This window comes from Zophobas morio, unplaced genomic scaffold (genome assembly GCF_036711695.1).
Source record: "Zophobas morio isolate AGI-343-1 ecotype UQ-CSIRO unplaced genomic scaffold, CSIRO_AGI_Zmor_V1 ptg000041l, whole genome shotgun sequence".
Lineage (NCBI taxonomy): Eukaryota > Metazoa > Arthropoda > Insecta > Coleoptera > Tenebrionidae > Zophobas > Zophobas morio.
The window spans coordinates 2,572,845-2,594,000 of record NW_026972146.1 but is presented as its reverse complement, the minus strand read 5'-3'; the positions used below and the strand labels follow the sequence as shown (position 1 = coordinate 2,594,000).

The window sequence follows — 21,156 nt, the reverse complement described above, 5'->3', positions numbered from 1 at the left end:
TTTATAATTAAGCTCCTCCCCTCGGCTTACGTCGAATAAAAAAATCATCAGAATCGCGACAGGGTGGGTGGGTGGGGCTTATATTTTGCCGTTTTTTCTTAATATACATAACCATCTTTTCACAACAAGAAACTTAAAATATGGTTAAAATGGCACATTTTTGAAAGGAAATATAAATTTTGCAATTATGGGGCGGAGCATAATTGCAAAATCGATATTTCCTTATTTTCCATCTTAAACATGTTTTAAGTTTCATGTTACGAAAGGAAGTCTACACATATTAGAACAAGACGGCAAAATGTAAGCCCGCCCACCCGCCCTGTCTCAATTGTAATGATTATTTTTTATTCGCCGTGAAGCAAGAGGGCGTAACTTAACTGGAAAATACTTATTTCTTTACAAAAAAAAAAATAAAAACCTCTTTTTGAGAATCGTGTTCTAACAATACTATGTATGTCAAGACGAAGGGCCAAAATATAAATCCCGCACACCCACCCCATCTATATTGTAATGACTTTTTTTATTCTCAGAAACTTAAATTACGTTTAAAATTGTAAATTTGTGTAGGGAAATATCGATTTTACTGTTACGCTCCGCCCCTTGGTCTGACAACGAATGAAAAATTCATCACGATTGAGTTCGAGATGGATGGGTGGGGCTTCTTTTGGTATTCTTTTTTACATTCACGTTAATTTGTATAACACGTTCACTTGAGAAACTATTTGACAGTAATTTCTCCTAGGAAATTAATAATTTTACAATTAAGCTCCTCCCCTCGGCTTACGACAAATAAAAAAATCATCACAAAAGCGACAGGGTGGGTGGGTGGGGCCTATATTTTGCCTTTTTTCTTAATATACATAGCCCCCTTTTCATAACAAGAAACTTAAAACATGGTCAGAATGGTACATTTTTGCAAGGAAATATAGATTTTGCAATTATGGGGCGGAGCATGATTGCAAAATCGATATTTCCTTATTTTACATCTTAAACATGTTTTAAGTTTCATGTTGCGAAAAGAAGTCTACATATATTAAAACAAGAAGGCAAAATGTATGCCCGCCCTCCCGCCCTATCTCAATTGTAATGATTTTTTTTAATCGCCGTGAAGCAAGAGGGCGTAACTAAACTGTAAAATACTTATTTATTTACAAAAAAATAAAAACCTGCTTTTGAGTATCGTGTTATTCTAAGAATACTATGTATGTTAAGAGGAAATGCCAGAATATAAAGCCCGCCCACCCACCCCATCTCCATTGTAACGATTTTTTTTATTCTCACAAACTTAAAATTCGTTTAAAATGGTAAATTTGTATAGGGAAATATCGATTTTACTGTTACGCTCCGCCCCTTGGCCTGACCACGAATGAAAAATTCATCACGACTGAGTTCGAGATGGATGGGTGGGGCTTTTTTTGGTATTCTTTTTTATATTCACGTTAATTTGTATAACACATTTGAGAAACTATTTCACAGTAATTTCTCCTAGGAAATTAATAATTTTACAATTAAGCTCCTCCCCTCGACTTACGACTAATAAAAAAATCATCACAAAAGTGACAGGGTGGGTGGGTGGGGCCTATATTTTGCCTTCTTTTTTAATATACATAACCATTTTTTCACAACAAGAAACTTACGACATAGTTAAAATTTTCTAGAAAATATGCATTTTGTGTTATTGGGCGGAGCCTAAATGCAAAATCCATATTTCCTTTTACAGATTTTCCATTTTAAACATGTTTTAAGTTTGACGTTGCGAAAAGAAGTCTACACATATTAAAACAGAAAGGAAAAATATAAGCCCGCCCACCCGCCCTATCTCAATTGTGATAATTTTTTTATTCGCCGTGAAGTAGGAGGGCGTAACTTAACTGCAAAATCCTTATTTCTTTATAAAAAAATAAAAACCTGTTTTTGAGTATCGTGTTGTGCAAAGAATACTATGTATGTTAAGAAGAAGGGCCAAAATATAAACCCCACCCACCCACCCCATCTCCATTGTAATGATTTTTTTATTCTCACAAACTTAAAATACGTTTAAAATGGTAAATTAGTATAGGGAAATATCGATTTTACTGTTACGCTCCGCCCCTCGGTCTGACAACGAATGAAAAATTCATCACGATTGAGTTCGAGATGGATGGGTGGGGCTTCTTTTGGTATTCTTTTTTACATTCACGTTAATTTGTATAACACATTTACTTGAGAAACTATTTCACAGTAATTTCTCCTAGGAAATTAATAATTTTACAATTGAGCTCCTCCCCTCGACTTACGACAAATAAAAAATCATCACAAAAGCGACAGGGTGGGTAGGTGGGGCTATATTTTGTCTTCTTTTTTAATATACATAACCATTTTTTCACAACAAGAAACTTACGACAGTTAAAATTTTCTAGAAAATATGGATTTTGTGTTATTGGGCGGAGCCTAAATGCAAAATCGATATTTCCTACTACAAATTTTCCATCTTAAACATGTTTTAAGCTTCATGTTGCGAAAAGAACTCTACACATATTAAAACAAAAAGGCAAATTGTAAGCCCGCCCACCCACCCCATCTCCACTGTAATGATTTTTTTATTCTCACAAACTTAAAATACGTTTAAAATGGTAAATCTGTATAGGGAATTATCGATTTTACTGTTACGCTCCGCCCCGCGGTCTGACAACGAATGAAAAATTCATCACGATTGAGTTCGAGATGGATGGGTGGGGCTTCTTTTGGTATTCTTTTTTACATTCACGTTAATTTGTATAACACATTTACTTGGGAAACTATTTCACAGTAATTTCTCCTAGGAAATTAATAATTTTACAATTAAGCTCCTCCCCTCGACTTACGACTAATAAAAAAATCATCACAAAAGCGACCGGGTGGGTGGGTGGGGCCTATATTTTGCCTTCTTTTTTAATATACATAACCATTTTTTTACAACAAGAAACTTACGACATAGTTAAAATTTTCTAGAAAATATGGATTTTGTGTTATTGGGCGGAGCCCAAATGCAAAATCGATATTTCCTACTACAAATTTTCCATCTTAAACCTGTTTTAAGCTTCATGTTGCGAAAAGAACTCTACACATATTAAAACAAAAAGGCAAATTGTAAGCCCGCCCACCCGCCCTATCTCAATTGTGATGATTTTTTTTATTCGTCGTAAAGCAAGAGGGCGTAACTTAACTGCAAAATACTTCATTCTTTACAAAAAAAAAATAAAAACCTGTTTTTGAGTATCGTGTTGTGCAAAGAATACTATGTATGTTAAGAAGAAGGGCCAAAATATAAACACCGCCCACCCACCCCATTTCCATTGTCATGATTTTTGTTATTCTCACAAACTTAAAATACGTTTAAAATGGTAAATTTGTGTAGGGAAATATCGATTTTATTGTTAAGCTCCTCCTCTCGGTTTGACAACGAATGAAAAATTCATCACGATTGACATCGAGACGGATGGGTGGGGCTTCTTTTGGTTTTCTTATTTACATTCACGTTTCTTTGTATAACACGATTACGAGAGAAACTATTTCACAGTAATTTCTCCTAGAAAATTAAGAATTTTACAATTAAGCTCCTCTCCTCGGCTTACGTCGAATAAAAAAATCATCAGAATCGCGACAGGGTGGGTGGGTGGGGCTTATATTGTGCCGTTTTTTCTTAATATACATAGTCATCTTTTCGCAACAAGAAACTTAGAACACAGTTAAAATGGTACATTTTTGCAAGGAAATATAGATTTTCCAATTATGGGACGGAGCCTAATCGAAATTTCCTTATACAAATTTTCCATCTTAAACATCATTTAAGTTTCATGTTGCGAAAAGAAGTCTACACACATGAAAACAAAAAGCCAAAATGTTAGCCCGCCCACCCGCCCTATCTCAATTGTGATGAATTTTTTTATTCGTCGTGAATCAAGGGGGAGGAAATTAACTACATAATTCTTATTTCTTTACAAGAAATTAAAAGCATGTGTCTGAGTGTCGTCTTGTTCAAAGAATACTATGTATATTAAAAAAAAGCCAAAACATATACTCCGCCCACCCATTCAATCTTAATTGTGATAATTTTTTTGCAGAAAAATAATAGGAACTTTGCAGTTAATTTCTGCTCCTTCGGCTCTCGACGATTAAAGAAAAATCATTACAATTGAGACAGGGTGGGTGGGCGGGGCTTATATTTTGCCTTTTCTCTTACTAAACGTAGTCGTCTTTTCAGAACAAGAAATTTAAAACATGTTTAAAATGATAAATTTGTATAGGGAATTATCGATTTTACTGTTAAGCTCCTCCCCTCGGTTTGACAACGGATGGAAAATTCGTCACCATTGAGATGGAGACGGATGGGTGGGGCTTCTCTTTTGGTTTTCTTCACATGGTAATTTCTCCTAGAAAAATAAGGATTTTATAATTAAGCTCCTCAGAATCATCAGAATTGCGACAGGGTGGGTGGGTGGGGCTTATATTTTTCCTTTGATTTAAATATACTTACAGAATAATTAATAAATATACATAACCATCTATTCACAACAAGAAACTACGTACTACCTACGTAAATTCAGATTTTAGAACCACGTAGACAGAAAAAAGCAAAATACAATCCGCTGTTTATAAACAAATAAACAAAAAATCCTACAATGTTGCTGCACTCATATCAAATATTTGTTCCACAAATCCGCCGACAATCAATCAATATAATTAGCACACAACCTTATCACAGCCGGAACATGATCAAGCAACTATAGGCACTCAACATCATTAATTTCATTGATAAAACATAATTACTTTTGAGTTCTTTGCGAAAAGAGCGATAAGCAAGTACCGAGTGCCTGCGCAATAGTTGTTGTAAAGGTTCAAGGATGCAACAAAATCAGAAAAATGCGTCCGCGGAACAACCAGTCGTCGACTTGCATTCGTCATGGATGCACAAATAAAAAAATTAGAAAACCTAGTTTGTCTACCTGGTAAAAAAATACAAAGTTGTGACGTGAAACGCTTAACGGCACCAGGAGAGAACTATGGCAGTTTAATGTTGAGCTTGGACATCACGGCTGAAGGCCCGAATGGTCCCGAAAAAATATCGCTAGTGGCCAAAACGGTACCACCTAACGAGTTCATCCAGGAACTATTCATGACCTCGATCACCTTCCGGAACGAGATCGTGTTCTACAAGCAAATAGTACCGACCTTGCAGGAGTTCCAGCGAGAGAACGGTGTGAAGGAAGTGATCGATTTTACCCCGAAGTACTTCGGAAGTAGGCTGAATTTAACCGGTGGTGAGAGCGTGGATGAGAATGGTGCGTTAGTACTCGAGAATTTAAAAATCCAGGATTATGTCACACTTGACTCAACGGCTGGTTTAGACTTAGGCACCACTAAACTAATCTTGGCGGATTTAGCGTACCTTCACGCCGTCCCTTTAGCCTATAAAATCCGAAAACCAGCTGATTTTGCCAAAAATATTAAACCGTTTTTGAACGACTGGACCCCTAATATGCACTCAACCATGAAAGAGTTAATTTCGCACCTGATCGATCAACTCGAACAAATCCACCCTTTCAAAACCCGGCTGCTTGACAGTTTCGAAAAAATCAAGCAGTACTTCCCGGCGAGAGAACCTTTCGCAACCATCGCCCACAACGACTGCTGGGTGGGCAACAACCTGGTTAAATTCCAAGGTAGTACCCCCATCAAAAACAAGCTCCTGGACTACCAAATCGCCAGTTACGGGTCGCCAGCGCGCGATATAGTATTCTTCTTGTTTTCGAGCGTGAAGAACCACGTCGTGAAGAAGCACTACGACCACCTAATCGAGTGGTACCACCGGATGTTTATTTCAATTCTAGAAGACTTGAAGTGCGACACTCAGCAATTTTCTTTAGATGCGTTTAAAAATGAGCTGGATATAGAAGCTAGAGATTCGCAGTTCGGGCATATCGCGTTCATGCTCTACCCCCTCTTCGCCGTGAGGAAGAAAGTCCAGGACTTGTCGGACATTTCGCCCCAAAATATTTTCCACGAAGACGTTACGGACTTGCACAAAGAGAAGTTTATTTTTGTTGTTGAGGAGTTTGTGAAGAGGAATTGGGTTTAAATAAATTGTTGTTTTAATAAATGAATGTGTTTTTAATGGATGTTTATGACTGATGTAGTAATTAACACTTGGTTATGTGTTCAAGGTTGGTTGTTTTATTTTTCATTGTTGATCAGAGTGTTTGTTAAAAAAATATTGTTGAATAAAGTGGTTCAAAAGCGGCTTTATTGATCTCAAGATTCACTATCGAAGTGTGTACACAGATTAAAAAATAAGTAGATGGGTTGGACTTTGAAATTAATTATCGTAGCAGTTGGGGATAATTGGTCACTTAAGAGGTCCGCGGAGCGACCTACACGTTGTTAGTCGTGTCTTGTAGCAATTATATAATTATGGAACTATTGTGTGAGACTGGTCGTAAAGATGAATGTTTGCTTCCATGCTAAATTTATTTCATGAGGCGTTTTCATACTGATATGAGAATTATGTAAGAATATACAGTAATTATGGCTACAACGTAATTACATAAGATATTGTGTCAACAAAACTGGTTAAAAATCAAGTGCTTAGTACTTAACGGAGATAATTTTAATTTAGGTGGCGCTCTTAACTGATATGGGCTGATTTTTTTTATTAGGTACGAATGAATAAAAACTGACCTGATTTATACAGTACTTCCCTCACATTCATTTATTTATTATTTATTAATTTTTTAAATTTATATAAACAAATTCTAGAAAAAATTTAGAACAAAGGTGAATTTTAAAAACTTGACTATCCGCTAAAGTTGAAGAGACTCTAATAATCTGAATACAGTTGAAAAAATTAAATTTAAAATGCGAGCGCAGCGAGCACGTTCAGGTATAATTTAAAAAAATATTGGTGTACCCCGAGAAGCTTAATTATAATTAAGAGAATTTTTAGTGTCTAAAAAAGGGAATTTCAAAAAATTAACAAAAAAGGTATTGATCGTCGTTTTTTTTTTATTTATTTAGTTTGACGTTTGTTTCTATTTGGATGGATTTTAAAAGTTGGAATTTAAAAAGGGACAAATTTATGCAAAGTTTACAATAGGCGCCCTTATCAATTTGGACTGGATTGAAGGCGAGGGATTAAGGCACTCCAGGTACCAATGATAGCCCAAAACCTAGACAACTTTGTTGAGATTTTCACTTAATCACTTCTATGAGGCCAAACTGCAAAACAAGAGCTGACCTGATTTTGACTTAACCTGCTCCGATTTCACCTGGCTGACCTAGCCTGACCTGAGATAAGTCAACCTGAGTTGATGTGACCTGACATATAACTTGACCTGACTTTGACTTAACCTTATCTGATTTGACCTGAAATTTATTTCTAAAAAAAGTTTCAATTTCAATATTTTCAATCATTCGATTTTCATTTTTGTAATTTTGCAATTTTTAATATTATAAGAATCATTTGCTTATATTACAGTTAAAACACTTAGAAATAATCCCTTATCAACAAATATTTTATTTTTGAAGCTACAACAATGCGAAACACATTTTTACGAACTTCTAATTTTGATCAAAAATCAAAGGTAACGCTTCATATCAAGATGAAATGTCACTTATCTTTAATACGTGATAAACGACAAACTTTCCATGTATGTTCTAATCACAACACTCTACAAGGTTTTCCAGTGCACTGCAGTTTAAGTTTCAACTTACCTCTTTAATAATCCTTGAAGATTTATTTAATTATTTACATACGTTTAGAACAAGTACACACGTTTAAAAAAATGCTATCTAATCATTTAGTATAACAATGAAAATAAAACAAACTTAGTAAGTACAGTCAACCTTGAAAACACAACCAACATTTATTATTCAAGACACAGTCCCATTAAACCCAATTCCTCTTCACAAACTCCTCAACCACAAAAAGAAACTTCTGCTTGTGCAACTCTGTGACCTCGTCCGAAAAAATATTCCCCGGCGAAAGGTTCGACAAATCTCCTACGTTCTTCCGTACAGCGAAGATTGGGTAAAGCATGAAAGCCACATGTCCGAACTGCGAATCTCTAGCCTCTATATCAATCTCCTCCTTCAGAGCCTCCAAAGAAAACGGTTTCGTATCGCACTTCAACGCTTCTAAATCCGAAACAAAAATCCCGTGGTACCACTCGATCAACCGATCGTAGTACTGCGTCACGACGTCGTTCTTCACGCTGGAAAACAAGAAGAAGACTATGTCGCGAGCTGGAGACCCGTAGCTGGCGATTTGGTAGTCCACGAGTTTGTTCCTAACCGGAGTACCATCTTGAAGTTGAACCATGTTGTTGTTGACCCAGCAGTCGTTGTGGGTGATGGTTCCAAAAGGTTCTCTAGCCGGAAAATACTCTTTGATTTTATCGAAACCTTCCACGAGTCGCGCTTTCAAATCCTTCAACTGCTCGAACTTGTCGATTAAACGCGAAATTATCTCTTTCATGTTTGGGTGGATGTTGGGGGTCCAGTCGTTCAAGAAGGGTTTGATGTTTGTGGCGAAGTCCACGGGCTTGTGGAGTTTGTAGGCTAAAGGGACGGCGTGAAGGTGGGCTAAATCCGCCAGGATTAGTTTAGTGGTGTCTAGATCTAAACCAATAGTTGAGTCCAAGGTACCATAATTCTGGATTTTTAGATTCTCGAGTAGTAATACGGCGTCTTGATCCACTTTGTCGCTACCGGTTAAGTTCAGTCTGCTTCCGAAGTACTTCGGGGTAAAATCTATAACTTCGGTCACTCCGTTTTGTCGCTGGAACTCCTGCAGGGTGGGTACTATGTGCTTGTAGAACACGATCTCGTTGCGGAAGGTGATCGAAGTCATGAAGTATTCTTGGATGAATTCGTTGGGTGGTACCGCTTTGGCTACTAGGGATATTTTTTCGGAGTCTTCGGTGGTGATTTCCAGGCTTAGCATTAAGCTTCCGTAGTTCTCGCCAGGGGCGGTTAGACGTTTCACTTCATAGCTTTGTATTTTTTTGCCAGACAGGTTAACCAAGGTATCTATTTTCTTTATTTGCCCGTCCATGATGAATGCTAGTAGACGACTGATTATTCAGTAAATATACTTTTCGGATTATGTTACATCCTTGAAGATTTAGAATAAACTATTGCGCATGCACTGGGTACTTGTTTATCTTGTTTTTTTAAGAAATAAAAAAAAATGTTATCTACCAAATTTAAAAATTTGGATATAGTTGCATGATCATGTTCCGGCCGCGATAACGTTTTGTGTATTAATCATATTGATTATGTAACGGATTTGTGCTGTAATAATAATTGAAGTAGTTTGATTTTTATATGTTTTTAACACACATTATGATAACTCCTATAAGCTAAAATAAAGTTATATATGGAATTCTAAAGTAGAAAAGCATGCTATGTGTATGTTATAAGTGAGCGTTTCCAGTACAAAATTTTGTGGTAGGTATTCCCAAATATTCCAAACGGGCGGAATGTATCGCTTAGGAATTAAAAAAATTGGTCGAACGTCCAACAAATCTTGCCTGTTTGAAAAATTACGAAATTTGATTTTGTAAAATTTTAATTTTTTTGTGATAAACTCTATGTGGAATAAAAACAATATAGAAAATATTAGTCACAATGTCAGAGAAAAAAAAAAGGTTTCATCTTCTTAGAAAAAAGGGTGTTGGGTCCCCGAGAAGGTTTCAACTTCTTTAATAAAAGACACTTGGAAACCCCGAGAAGGTTTCACTTTATTAATAAAAGACAGTTGGGATCTCTGAGAAGGTTTCACTTCCTATCAGAAAAGATACTTGGGATCCCCGAGAAGGTTCCACTTTCTTTCAAAAAAAGACACTCGGGATCCCTGAGAAGGTTTCAACTTCTTTAATTAAAGACAGTTGGGAACACCGAAAAGGTTTCACATTATTAAAAAAAGACAAATGGGGTCCCCGAGAAGGTTTCACTTTCTTTCAAAAAAGACACTTGGGGTCCATGAGAAGGTTTAACCTTCTTTAATTAAAGACATTTGGAAACCCCGAGAAGGTTTCACATTATTAATAAAAGACAGTTGGGATCTCTGAGAAGGTTTCACTTTCTATCAAAAAAAGACACTTGGGACCCCAGAAAAGGTTTAACTTTCTTTCAAAAAGACACTTGGGGCCCCTGAGAAGATCTCACTTTCTTTCAAAAAGACACTTGGGGCCTTTGAGAAGGTTTCAACTTCCTTAATTAAAGACACTTGGGAACCCCGAGAAGATTTCACATTATTAATAAAAGACTGTTGGAACCCCCGAGAAGGTTTCACATTATTAAGAAAAGACACTTGGGACCCCCGAGAAGGTTTCACTTTTTTTCAAAAAAAGGCACTTGGGGCCCTTGACAAGGTTTCGCCTTCTATAAAAAAAGACACTGGGACTCCTGAGAAGGTTTATCCTCTTTAAAAAAATGACACAAAGGAACCCCGAGAAGGTTTCACATTATTAAAAAAAGACAATAGGGATCCCCGAGAATGTTTCACCTTCTTTCAAAAAAAGACACTTGGGGCCCCTGAGAAGGTTTCAACTTCTTTAATAAAAACACTTGAAAACCCCGAAAAGGTTTCACTTTCTTTCAAAAAAAGGCACCTGGGGCCCTTGAGAAGGTTTCACCTTCTTTAAAAAAAGACACTGGGGACTCCAGAGAAGGTTTACCTTGTTTAAAAAGAAAAGACATTAAGGACCCCCGAGAAGGTTTCACATTATTAAAAAACGGCAGTTGGGATCTTTGAGAAGGTTTCACTTCCTTTCAAAAAAAGACACTTGGGGTCCCTGAGAAGGTTTCAATTTCTGTAATAAAAGACATTTGGAAACTCCGAGAAGGTTTCACATTATTAATAAAAGACAGTTGGGATCTCTGAGAAGGTTTCACTTTCTATCAAAAAAAGAGACTTGAAACCCCCGAGAAGGTTTAACTTTCTTTCAAAAAGACACTTGGGGTCCCTGGGAAGATCTCACTTTCTTTCAATAAGACATTTGGGGCTCTTGAGAAGGTTTCAACTTCTTTAATTAAAGACACTTAGAAACCCCGAGAAGGTTTCACATTATTAATAAAAGACTGTTGGAACCCCCGAGAAGGTTTCACATTATTAAGAAAAGACAGTTGGGACCCCCGAGAAGGTTTCACTTTTCTTCAAAAAAAGGCACTTGGGGCCCTTGACAAGGTTTCGCCTTCTATAAAAAAAGACACTGGGACTCCTGAGAAGGTTTATCCTCTTTAAAAAAATGACACAAAGGAACCCCGAGAAGGTTTCACATTATTAAAAAAAGACAATAGGGATCCCCGAGAATGTTTCACCTTCTTTCAAAAAAAGACACTTGGGGCCCCTGAGAAGGTTTCAACTTCTTTAATAAAAACACTTGAAAACCCCGAAAAGGTTTCACTTTCTTTCAAAAAAAGGCACCTGAGGCCCTTGAGAAGGTTTCACCTTCTTTAAAAAAAGACACTGGGGACCCCAGAGAAGGTTTACCTTCTTTAAAAAAAAAGACACTTAGGACCCCCGAAAAGGTTTCGAATTATTAAAAAAAGGCAGTTGGGATCTCTGAGAAGATTTCACTTCCTTCCAAAAAAAGACACTTGGGGTCCCTGAGAAGGTTTAAATTTCTGTAATAAAAGACATTTGGAAACTCCGAGAAGGTTTCACATTATTAATAAAAGACAGTTGGGATCTCTGAGAAGGTTTCACTTTCTATCAAAAAAAGAGACCTGGGACCCCAGAGAAGGTTTAACTTTCTTCCAAAAAGACACTTGGGGCTCCTGAGAAGATCTCACTTTCTTTCAAAAAGACACTTGGGGCCTTTGAGAAGGTTTCAACTTCTTTAATTAAAGACACTTATGAACCCCGAGAAGGTTTCACATTATTAAGAAAATATAGTTGGGACCCCCGAGAAGGTTTCACTTTTTTTCAACAAAAAGGCACTTGGGGTCCTTGACAAGGTTTCGCCTTCCATAAAAAAAGACACTGGGACTCCTGAGAAGGTTTATCCTCTTTAAAAAAAGGACACGAAGGAACCCCGAGAAAATTTCACCTTCTTTCAAAAAAAGACACTTGGGGCCCCTGAGAAGGTTTCACATTATTAAAGAAAGACACTTGGGGCCCCTGAGAAGGTTTCAACTTCTTTAATAAAAACACTTGAAAACCCCGAAAAGGTTTCACTTTCTTCCAAAAAAGACATCTGAGGCCCTTGAGAAGGTTTCACCTTCTTTAAAAAAAGACACTGGGGACCCCAGAGAAGGTTTAACATTATTAAAAAAAAGGCAGTTGGGATCTCTGAGAAGGTTTCACTTCCTTTCAAAAAAAGACACTTGGGGTCCCTGAGAAGGTTTCAATTTCTGCAATAAAAGACATTTGGAAACTCCGAGAAGGTTTCACATTATTAATAAAAGACTGTTGGAACCCCTGAGAAGGTTTCACATTATTAAGAAAAGACAGTTGGGACCCCCGAGAAGGTTTCACTTTTTTTCAAAAAAAGGCACTTGGGGCCCTTGACAAGGTTTCGCCTTCTATAAAAAAAGACACTGGGACATCTGAGAAGGTTTATCCTCTTATAAAAAGGACACGAAGGAACCCCGAGAAGGTTTCACATTATTAAAAAAAGACAATAAGGATCCCCGAGAATGTTTCACCTTCTTTCAAAAAAAGACACTTGGAGCCCCTGAGAAGGTTTCACATTATTAAAGAAAGACAATTGGAATCCCTGAGGTTTCAACTTCTTTAATAAAAACACTTGAAAACCCCGAAAAGGTTTCACTTTCTTTAAAAAAAAAGTACCTGAGGCCCTTGAGAAGATTTCACCTTGTTTAAAGAAAGACACTTGGAGCCCCCGAGAAGGTTTCACTTTCTTTCAAAAAAAGACACTTGGGGCCCCTGAGAAGGTTTCAACTTCTTTAATAAAAGACAGTTGGGAATCCCCAGAAGGTTTCACATTATTAACAAAACACAGTTGGGACCCCCAAGAAGGTTTTATATTTTAAAGAGTCAGTTGGGAATCCCGAGAAGGTTACACGTTATTAACAAAACACAGTTGGGACCTCCGAGAAGGTTTCACTTTCTTAAAAAGACATTTGAGGTGTCTAAGAAGGTTTCAACTCCTTAAAAAATAGAAACTGAGGACCCCCGAGAAGGTTCATCTTCTTTAAAAAAAATGACACTTAGGAAGCTCGAGAAAGTTTCACAATATTAAAAAAATACAGTTGGGAGCTCCGACAAGTTTTCACATTCTTTAAAAAAATAGACACTTGGGGGCCCCGAGAAGGTTTCACATTATTAAAAGAAAAAACAATTAGAGCCTCCGAGAAGGTTTCACATTATTAAAAAAGACACTTGGGCCCCCGAGCAGATTTCACTTTCTTTAAAAAATGACAGATGGTGTAAAGAGAAATAGGCCCTCGAAAAGTTTCATATTATTGAAAAAAAATGGTCAAAAGTTCTTTCGACTGAATTTCCCTCGCTCCTGTACAATGAAATATATCCAGCATTTTCTTTAAACAATTTTGTGATGATCTCTTCAACATTTTTGGGGGGAATAAACAGATGGATTGATTAACAATTTACCATGCCCGCAATAACTTTAAAAAGGTCTACAAAATTTCTATCAGTATAATCCGACAAATCCAGATGTTTAAAAAAATTATACATTTTGATTTTACGATTTTCGTTTTGTGATAACCTCTGTAAAGTAAAAACAGACGCATAAATAGCTCCCCTTGTCCTTCAGCAGTAGATAATAGCAATTTGAAGCTCAAGTGTTTATTTATGATTATACATCGAAAGAATGTCACGTAGAAGTTAGTTTGAATTGTCTGAGTTTGTCTTCTCAAAACAGGACTAAAATTATTAATTAAACCACAATCGAACAAAATGTTTTGAATATTATAATTTTTATATACCTTGCAAAAAATTGAAAGTGGATTCGTACACCACAACTATATGAGTACATTTTTGTGTAGCATTCAAATCATTTTAGAAAACCATTAATTGAAATGACGTCATACAACATTTGACAACAATCGGTCCAGCAGTTTCGGATATTACGTGTCCAATATAAATTGATACAGATAGACAGACAGCCGAAAACGGTAGACTATTTTTTTCGTAAATTTCTGAAATTTGAAACAAACCTTCACCCTGACGCTTTCACAGTTATCAAAACCCGGCACCCCAGCAAAACAGCAAAATCCCCCCCTCCCCCCGTCCGCTCGGCTTTCAGCGCCGCCCCAGCCCAAAAACAATGAAAAAATTTTCAAGCCTATTACATTCGTTGTTTCCATCGTATTAGCTCTCGTATTTCTCGTTTCCCCCATGTCACTGTCAATGTACAACTCTTCACTCGGCGGATTAAGGCCGCTGCGTTTTGAACGTCATTTCGTTCGTCGCTAATGACGTGACGAGTGACGCTAACCCCAACAATCGATCGACAATTTCGATTTTTTATCCTTGGCTGAGGTGTGCATTACATCCTTTCATCCGCTTAAAAGTGTAATAAAAGCCCGCTTTACTACGTTGCATTCATCTCGAACCTCATCGCTAAGCAACCGCGTGTGTATCGCAGTCGGGCTTTGCGGATTTGCCAGGATCGGCAGCGCAATAAAGGAGATTTTCTTGTTGAGAGGAGTTTGAAGAGTCCTTGTGACTCATATACTCGTTGTTCCCGGATTTATAAACTGACTGGCCGAAAATATATAAGTCCGGAGACGAAACGGACAGGTGGAGTATAGCGTTTATAACAGAAGAGTTTTCAGTTGAAATTTGACGTTTTCATATGGAGCGACCCATGCAAGACTGGCGAACTTCTAAGCCTTCTCCTACCAGCCGCCTCACCCCATCCATATCGGGTCCTCGAGCCCCTTAGTTATCCTTATTACTCCGGCATTTTTGCAATAATTACCCGACTTTACAGACTTCATTACCCCCTGAATACCGTATCTGAATGTGATATTCGGTCGGCTATTGATGCCTTCCTGCAGCGTAATTAATTCCTACAAAGCATTCCTGCCGGATCGTGTTTCAAAGTCGGTTCGTCGCCGGCGGGAGCCCCGCAGAAGCTGCAACACGAATAATAACTCCTCCGGATCGTGAAATATGGTCAGATTTAGCGCGAGTGGGAGTTTTTTCCGGCTGCAGGACCGAGATACACCCTATTATGTTATTCATTTCGCAAATCCCCTTAACGAGCCCGGAACTTCGCAAACTTCTTGAAACATTATTAAAGCGAAATATAAAACGTGGCCTGGGAACAAATTTTTGCGTCGCGGCGGTGTGGCGCATTCGTCAAAATAACAATTTCGGCCGTCTGCACCTTTTTTGTGTAATTTATCGGGTTAGGGCGGAAGTGGGCGAATTTAATAAAGGGGGTAGCGCGGCATGGAAGGCACGTCGCGGCTTATTTCTTGCATTATCGCGGGATGACGTTTCTCGGTTTTATGGCAGCTAATTCGATTTCATCAAGGGGGGAGGACTTCGATGGTGAATTAGACAAGTGGTGGAAACTATTAGTACGAATCGTTTTTACTGTTAGAGCGGAAACTAAAGGAATATTGTAAGCGAGTCCATCGGGCGACTGGTTACTTTTATGTTTTCTTGACTTTTTATTAGAGTGATTGTTGTCAAATGTCAAATAGTAAATGTTATTTAAATTTTATAAAATAATGTACTCCTCCATTTGTGGTTTATGAATCCGTGTTGAGTTTTTACCTTAGAAATTCAGGTCATGTTAGGTCAGCTTAGATCAGGTCAGGTCAGGTCAAGTCAGTTGTATATAGTCAATATTTTAAATTTTATAAAATAACGTACTCCTACAAATTCGTGTAGAGTTTTATCGAGACATCTGATTGTTGGAAAAAAAAATCAAAAATGTAGCTAAGTAACAACTTTCGATTTTTCAGATTTCTGATTTTTCGATTTTTAAAATTTTCGATTTTTAGAGTTTTATTTTTCAAATTTTCCTTATTAATTTTTCGATTTTTCACTTTTCGATATTTCAGCTTTAGGATTTTTCAATATTTCGTTTCTTCATTTTTAGATTTCTGGATTCTTAAATTTTCAATTTTTAAGATTTTTTAATTTTTCCATGTTTGATGTTCGGATTTCTCCGGTTTTCGTTTTGCCAATTCTTCAGTTTTTGTCTCTATTTTTCAATTGTTTGGTATTTCAGTTTTAGTATTTTTCAATATTTCGATTCTTCAATATTTCGATTATTTTAATTTTTCGATTTTTCAATTTTTTTTTCTTCGATCATTGGGATTTCGATGTTTTGATGTTTCGATTGCTAATTTCTAGATTCTTAAATTTTTCAGTTTCATAATTTTCGATTTGATTTTTTTTAATTTGAAATTGTTCAATTTTTTTAATTTTTAACTTTTTGATTTTTCGATTTTGGGTAATTTAGACTTCTCAATTTTTCGATTTTACAGCTTTTTGAATTTTCGTTTTTTTCAATTTTTCATCGGTGTTTCAGTTGGAATTTTTCAATTTCTTAATTTTTTTAATTTTTCGATTATTGAATTCTTCTATATTTTACTTTTTCAATATTTTATATTAGAAATTTTTCGATTTCGCGATTTCTAGATTTCTAGATTTCCCGATTTCTCGAATTCTTGATTCTGTTTTCTCGATTTTTTAAAAATTTGATTTTTCAATTTACGATGTTTTAGTTTCGGTTTTCCGTTCTTTAATTTTTCTTACATTTTTCAATTTTTCGATATTTCAGTTTTGGTATTTTTCTACTTTAAATTTTCAATTTTTCTTTTTTTTTTTGTTTTTCGATTTTTGATGTTTCGATTTCTCGGGTTTTTGGTTTATCAATTTTTTAATTTTTTTTGATTGTCAAAATTTTCGATTTTTCGATTTTTCGATTTCTGAATTTCTCGGTCTTCCGATTTTTCGATTTCTTGGTTTTTCTATTTTCGAAATTTTAACATTTTTGATTTCTCGATTTTTAAATTTTTCAATTTTTTAATTTTAGTTTCATAATTGTTCTTTTAATTTGAAATTGTTCAGTTATTTTCGATTTTTAGCTTTTTTAGGTAATTTCGATTTCTCAACTTTTCGATTTTTCGAATTTTCTACTTTCGATTTTTCGATCGTTGGATATTGTTTCTAAATGTTACAGTGTTTCAGTTTTTCAATGTTTCGATTTTTCGAGTTTTCGGTTTTAAATTTTTCGGCTTTTTAATTTTTGGGTTTTTCAGTTTTTCAACGTTTTAGTTGGAATTTTTCAGTTTCTAGATTTTTGAATTTTTCGATTATTGCATTTTCCGATTCTTTTACTTTTTCAATTTTTTAAAGTAGAAATTTTTCGGTTTCTCGATTTCTCGATTTTTGGATTTCCCGATTTTTCCATTTCTCGATTTATAGATTTCTCGAATTCTCGGTTTTTCACTTTTTTGATATTTTTATTTTTCAATTTTGCGATTTTTGCTTCGATTTCTTGACATATCGGTTTTTCGATTTTTAAAATTACGTTTCAGTTTTGTTTTTTCGATTTTTCGATTCTTTAATTTTCCTTCGATTTTTCAGTTTTTCGGTATTTCAGTTTTGGAATTTTTCAATATTTAGTGTCTTCATTTTTGGATTACTCGATTTTTCAATTCTTCGATTTTTAAATTTTCGGTTTTTGATGTTTCGAATTCTCCGGTTTTTGGTTTGTCAACTCTTCAATTTTTCTTCGATTCTTCAATTTTTCGATTTTTCGATTTCTCGATTTCTCGGTCTTTCAATTTTTCGATTTCTCGGTTTTTCAATTTTCCAGATTTTAAAATCTTTGGTTTTTCGAATTCTCCGTTTTTTTATTTTTCGATTTTTCAATTTTTCGTTTTCTCGATTACCGGCATTTCGATGTTTTGCTGTTTCGATTGTTAATTTCTCGATTTTTTAATTTTTCAATTTTTTAATTATTATCGGTTTATGATTTTTTTTATATGAAATTGTTCAATATTTCAATTTTTAACTTTTTGATTTCTCGATTTTGGGGAATTTCGATTTCTCAATTTTTCGATTTTTCAACTTTCGATTTTCTGATCGTTTGATGTTTCATTTCTATGCTTTTCGGTTTTTAGAATTTTCGATTTTTCGGCTTTTTGATTTTTCGTTTTTTCAATTTTTCAACATTTCAGTTGGAATTTCTCAATTTCTCGAGCTTTGAATTTTCGATTATTGAATTTTTGGATCTTTTAATTTTCAATTTTTGTTAGAGATTTTTCGATTTCTTGATTTCTTGATTTTTCGAATTTTCGGTTTCTCCATTTCTCGATTTTTCGGTTTTTTACTTTTTTGATATTTTCATTTTTCAATTTTGCGATTTTTGGTTCGATTTCTTAACATCTCAGTTTTTCGATGTTTAAAATTTTTCGACTTTTGGTTTTCTCAATTTTTCAGTTTTTCGGTATTTCAGTTTTTGGATTTTCCAATATTTCGTTTCTTTATTTTTGAATGTATCGATTTTTCAATTTTTTTTTGTTTTTCGTTTTTTGGATGCTTCGCATTCTTGGGTTTTCGGTTTGTCAGTTCCTCAATTTTTCTTCGATTCTGCAATTTTTCGATTTTTCGGTCTTTCGATATTTCGATTTTTCGGATTTTTAATTTTCTAACTTTTTCGATTTTTCCATTTTTTAATTTTTCGATTTTTCAATTTTTCGATATTTCAATTTTTCGTTTGCTGGATTATCGGGAATTCCATGTTTTGATTTTTCGATTGTTAATTTCTCAGTTTTTAAATTTTTCAGTTTTTTAGTTTTCGACTTATCATTTTTTTATATGATAATAGTCAATTTTTCAATTTTTAACTTTTTGATTTATCGATTTTGGGTAAACTCGATTTTTCAATTTTTCAATTTTTCGACTTTCGATTTTTCGATCGTTCAATGTTTGGTTTCTAGAAGTTACAGTTTTTCAATTTTTCGATGTTTCGATTCATCGGATGTTGGATTTTTCGTTTTTTCGACCTTTTACTTTTTCAATTTTTTTGAGTACAGATTTTTCGATTTCTCAATTTCTAGATTTTTCGGTTTTTCCATTTCTCGATTTTTCGCTTTTTCACTTTTTTATATTTTTATTTTTTAATTTTGCGATTTTTTTATTCGATTTCTTGACATCTCGATTTTTCGTTTTCAATTTACTACGTTTCAGTTTTGTTTTTTCGATTTTTCGATTAATCAATTTTTCTTCGAATTTTCAGTTTTTCCATATTTTAGTTTTAGGACTTTTTAATATTTCGCAACTTCATTTTTGCATTTCTGGATTTTTTAATTTTAGATTTTTCATTTTTTTGTGTTACGGTTTTCGATTTGCCAATTCCTCAATTGTTCTTTGATTTTTCGAATTTTAAATTTTCGAGTTTTCATTTTTTGTGTTTTTCAATTTTTGTTGCTTCGATTTCTCGGATTTTCAGTCGATTCTTCAATTTTTTTTCCATTCTTCAATTTTTCCAGTTTTCAATTTTTTGTTTCCTCGATTATCGGGATTTATGTTTTGATTTTTCGATTGTTAATTTCTCGATTTTTAAATTTTTCAGTATTATAATTTTCGATTTATGATTTTTAACTTTGATTTTTCGACTTTTCAGCTTTTTGATTGTTCGTTTTTTCAATTTTTCGACGTTACAGTTGGAATTTTTCATTTTCTCGATTTTTCAATTATCTAAATTAGAGATTTTTCGATTTCTGGATCTCTTGATTTATCAATTTTATAATTTCTCTATTTGTCGTTTCTCGATTTTTCAGTTTTTCACATTTTTGATACTTTAATTTTTCAAATTTGCGATTTTTTTCATTCGATTTCTTGACAAATTTTTGGACTTTTCAATTTTTAGATTTTTTACAATGAAATATTGAGTTTTTCAATTTCTGGCTTTTTCAATTTTTGGAAATATTAATTTTTCGAATTTTTGATATTTCTATTCTTTGATCATTTGATTTTTGGATTTTAAATTTTTCCATAAGTACCAAAAATTTTTGGTTTTTTGATTTTTAAATTTTTCGATTTTTCAGTTTTTCGAACCTGTTCGTGATGCCTTGTCTTTCAAATAATTCTAAAAAATCTCGGAGAGCCCTGATTTTTGAATTAATTTGAAAAACCTCGGGAACCAAGAATCATGGGGATTTTTTGTCTGGTTTTTGGTATAATTTGAAAGAATCTCGGGGACCCCTTTTTCCTAGTATTTGAAGTAGTTCAAAAGAATCTCGGTGACCACTTTTATCTGGTTTCTGAAGTACTTTGAAAGAATCTCGGACCCCTTGTGTTTTGTTTTTGAAGTACATAGTTCGAAAGAATCTAATTTCGGGGATTCCTTGTCATGCTTTTGAAGTAATTTGAAAGAATCTCGTAGTCTCGCGATCAGGACCGGATGGGACCTGCTGAACCAGCGCGGGCTGATTAAATTGTACTTCATTTAATACCAAGTATCCCCTGGAATATTCCCGATTTCCAGATGGTCCCATCCGCCCCTACTACAATTATTATTACCCATCCCGACTAAACCACCCTAAAAATACCTCTAATCCCGCCCCCGCACCTGCCCACCCCATCGGCGATAATTAGCGGCCTCACGTTTCGCAAGCCACCCGATCGGCAGTTATGGCTTGTTATTTTTTATCGCCCTTGAACAACGACATCGGCTATTTATGTGGTGGAAATCGATATCGCCCTGTTTTCTTCGCGTCCCCCATAAGTCTGGATGTTTTTTCGGGAAGTTTTCGGCGCCGAGACGCACATGGCCCACTTGCGAGGATTTCTGGCGCCAGACTCCGGCGCCCAAAGTCTAGCGCAACCAGACGACTCATTCAGATTTTATATTTTATGGAGCGCTTTATTGGGGATGGTCGTAAAGGGAGCCCGCGCCCTTATTACTAATGACAAATTTCTGCAACATCCCTTCGGCCGACTTTCATTCGGTTTGTTTATTGTTGTTCGGAAATGTTGTCGGGAAAATTTAAAACGTCCATCTAGGATCAATCAGATTACGGCGATTCTTCCCTCGGCTGGAGGCAGCAGCACTGATTGCATTTGCGAAATGAAATCACCGGAGATCCCCTTGAAACCCTGTTATCCGGCCGGAAGCGTTGTCCTGCAATATTGTAACAATTTTGCGTTTTTCGTTAAAAACTAGAATAGTATGT

The 21,156-nt window shown here is 35.3% G+C and overlaps 3 protein-coding genes across 3 annotated transcripts in view; 2 read left to right on the top strand and 1 right to left on the bottom strand.

Annotated features, from left to right (window-relative positions):
- The window catches only part of LOC135140802 (vesicular glutamate transporter 1), a 61,255-nt gene that overhangs the window by 11,369 nt on the left and 28,730 nt on the right, over positions 1-21,156 (top strand). The window lies entirely within an intron of this gene.
- On the top strand, positions 4,910-6,118 carry LOC135140848 (uncharacterized). Its single transcript, XM_064071559.1, has one exon. The coding sequence runs from the start codon at positions 4,922-4,924 to the stop codon at positions 6,095-6,097; it is 1,176 nt and encodes a 391-aa protein (XP_063927629.1). The 5' UTR covers positions 4,910-4,921; the 3' UTR covers positions 6,098-6,118.
- On the bottom strand, positions 7,597-9,081 carry LOC135140875 (uncharacterized). Its single transcript, XM_064071603.1, has one exon. It carries the CDS (start codon positions 9,068-9,070, stop codon positions 7,904-7,906), a length of 1,167 nt encoding a protein of 388 aa, XP_063927673.1. The 5' UTR covers positions 9,071-9,081; the 3' UTR covers positions 7,597-7,903.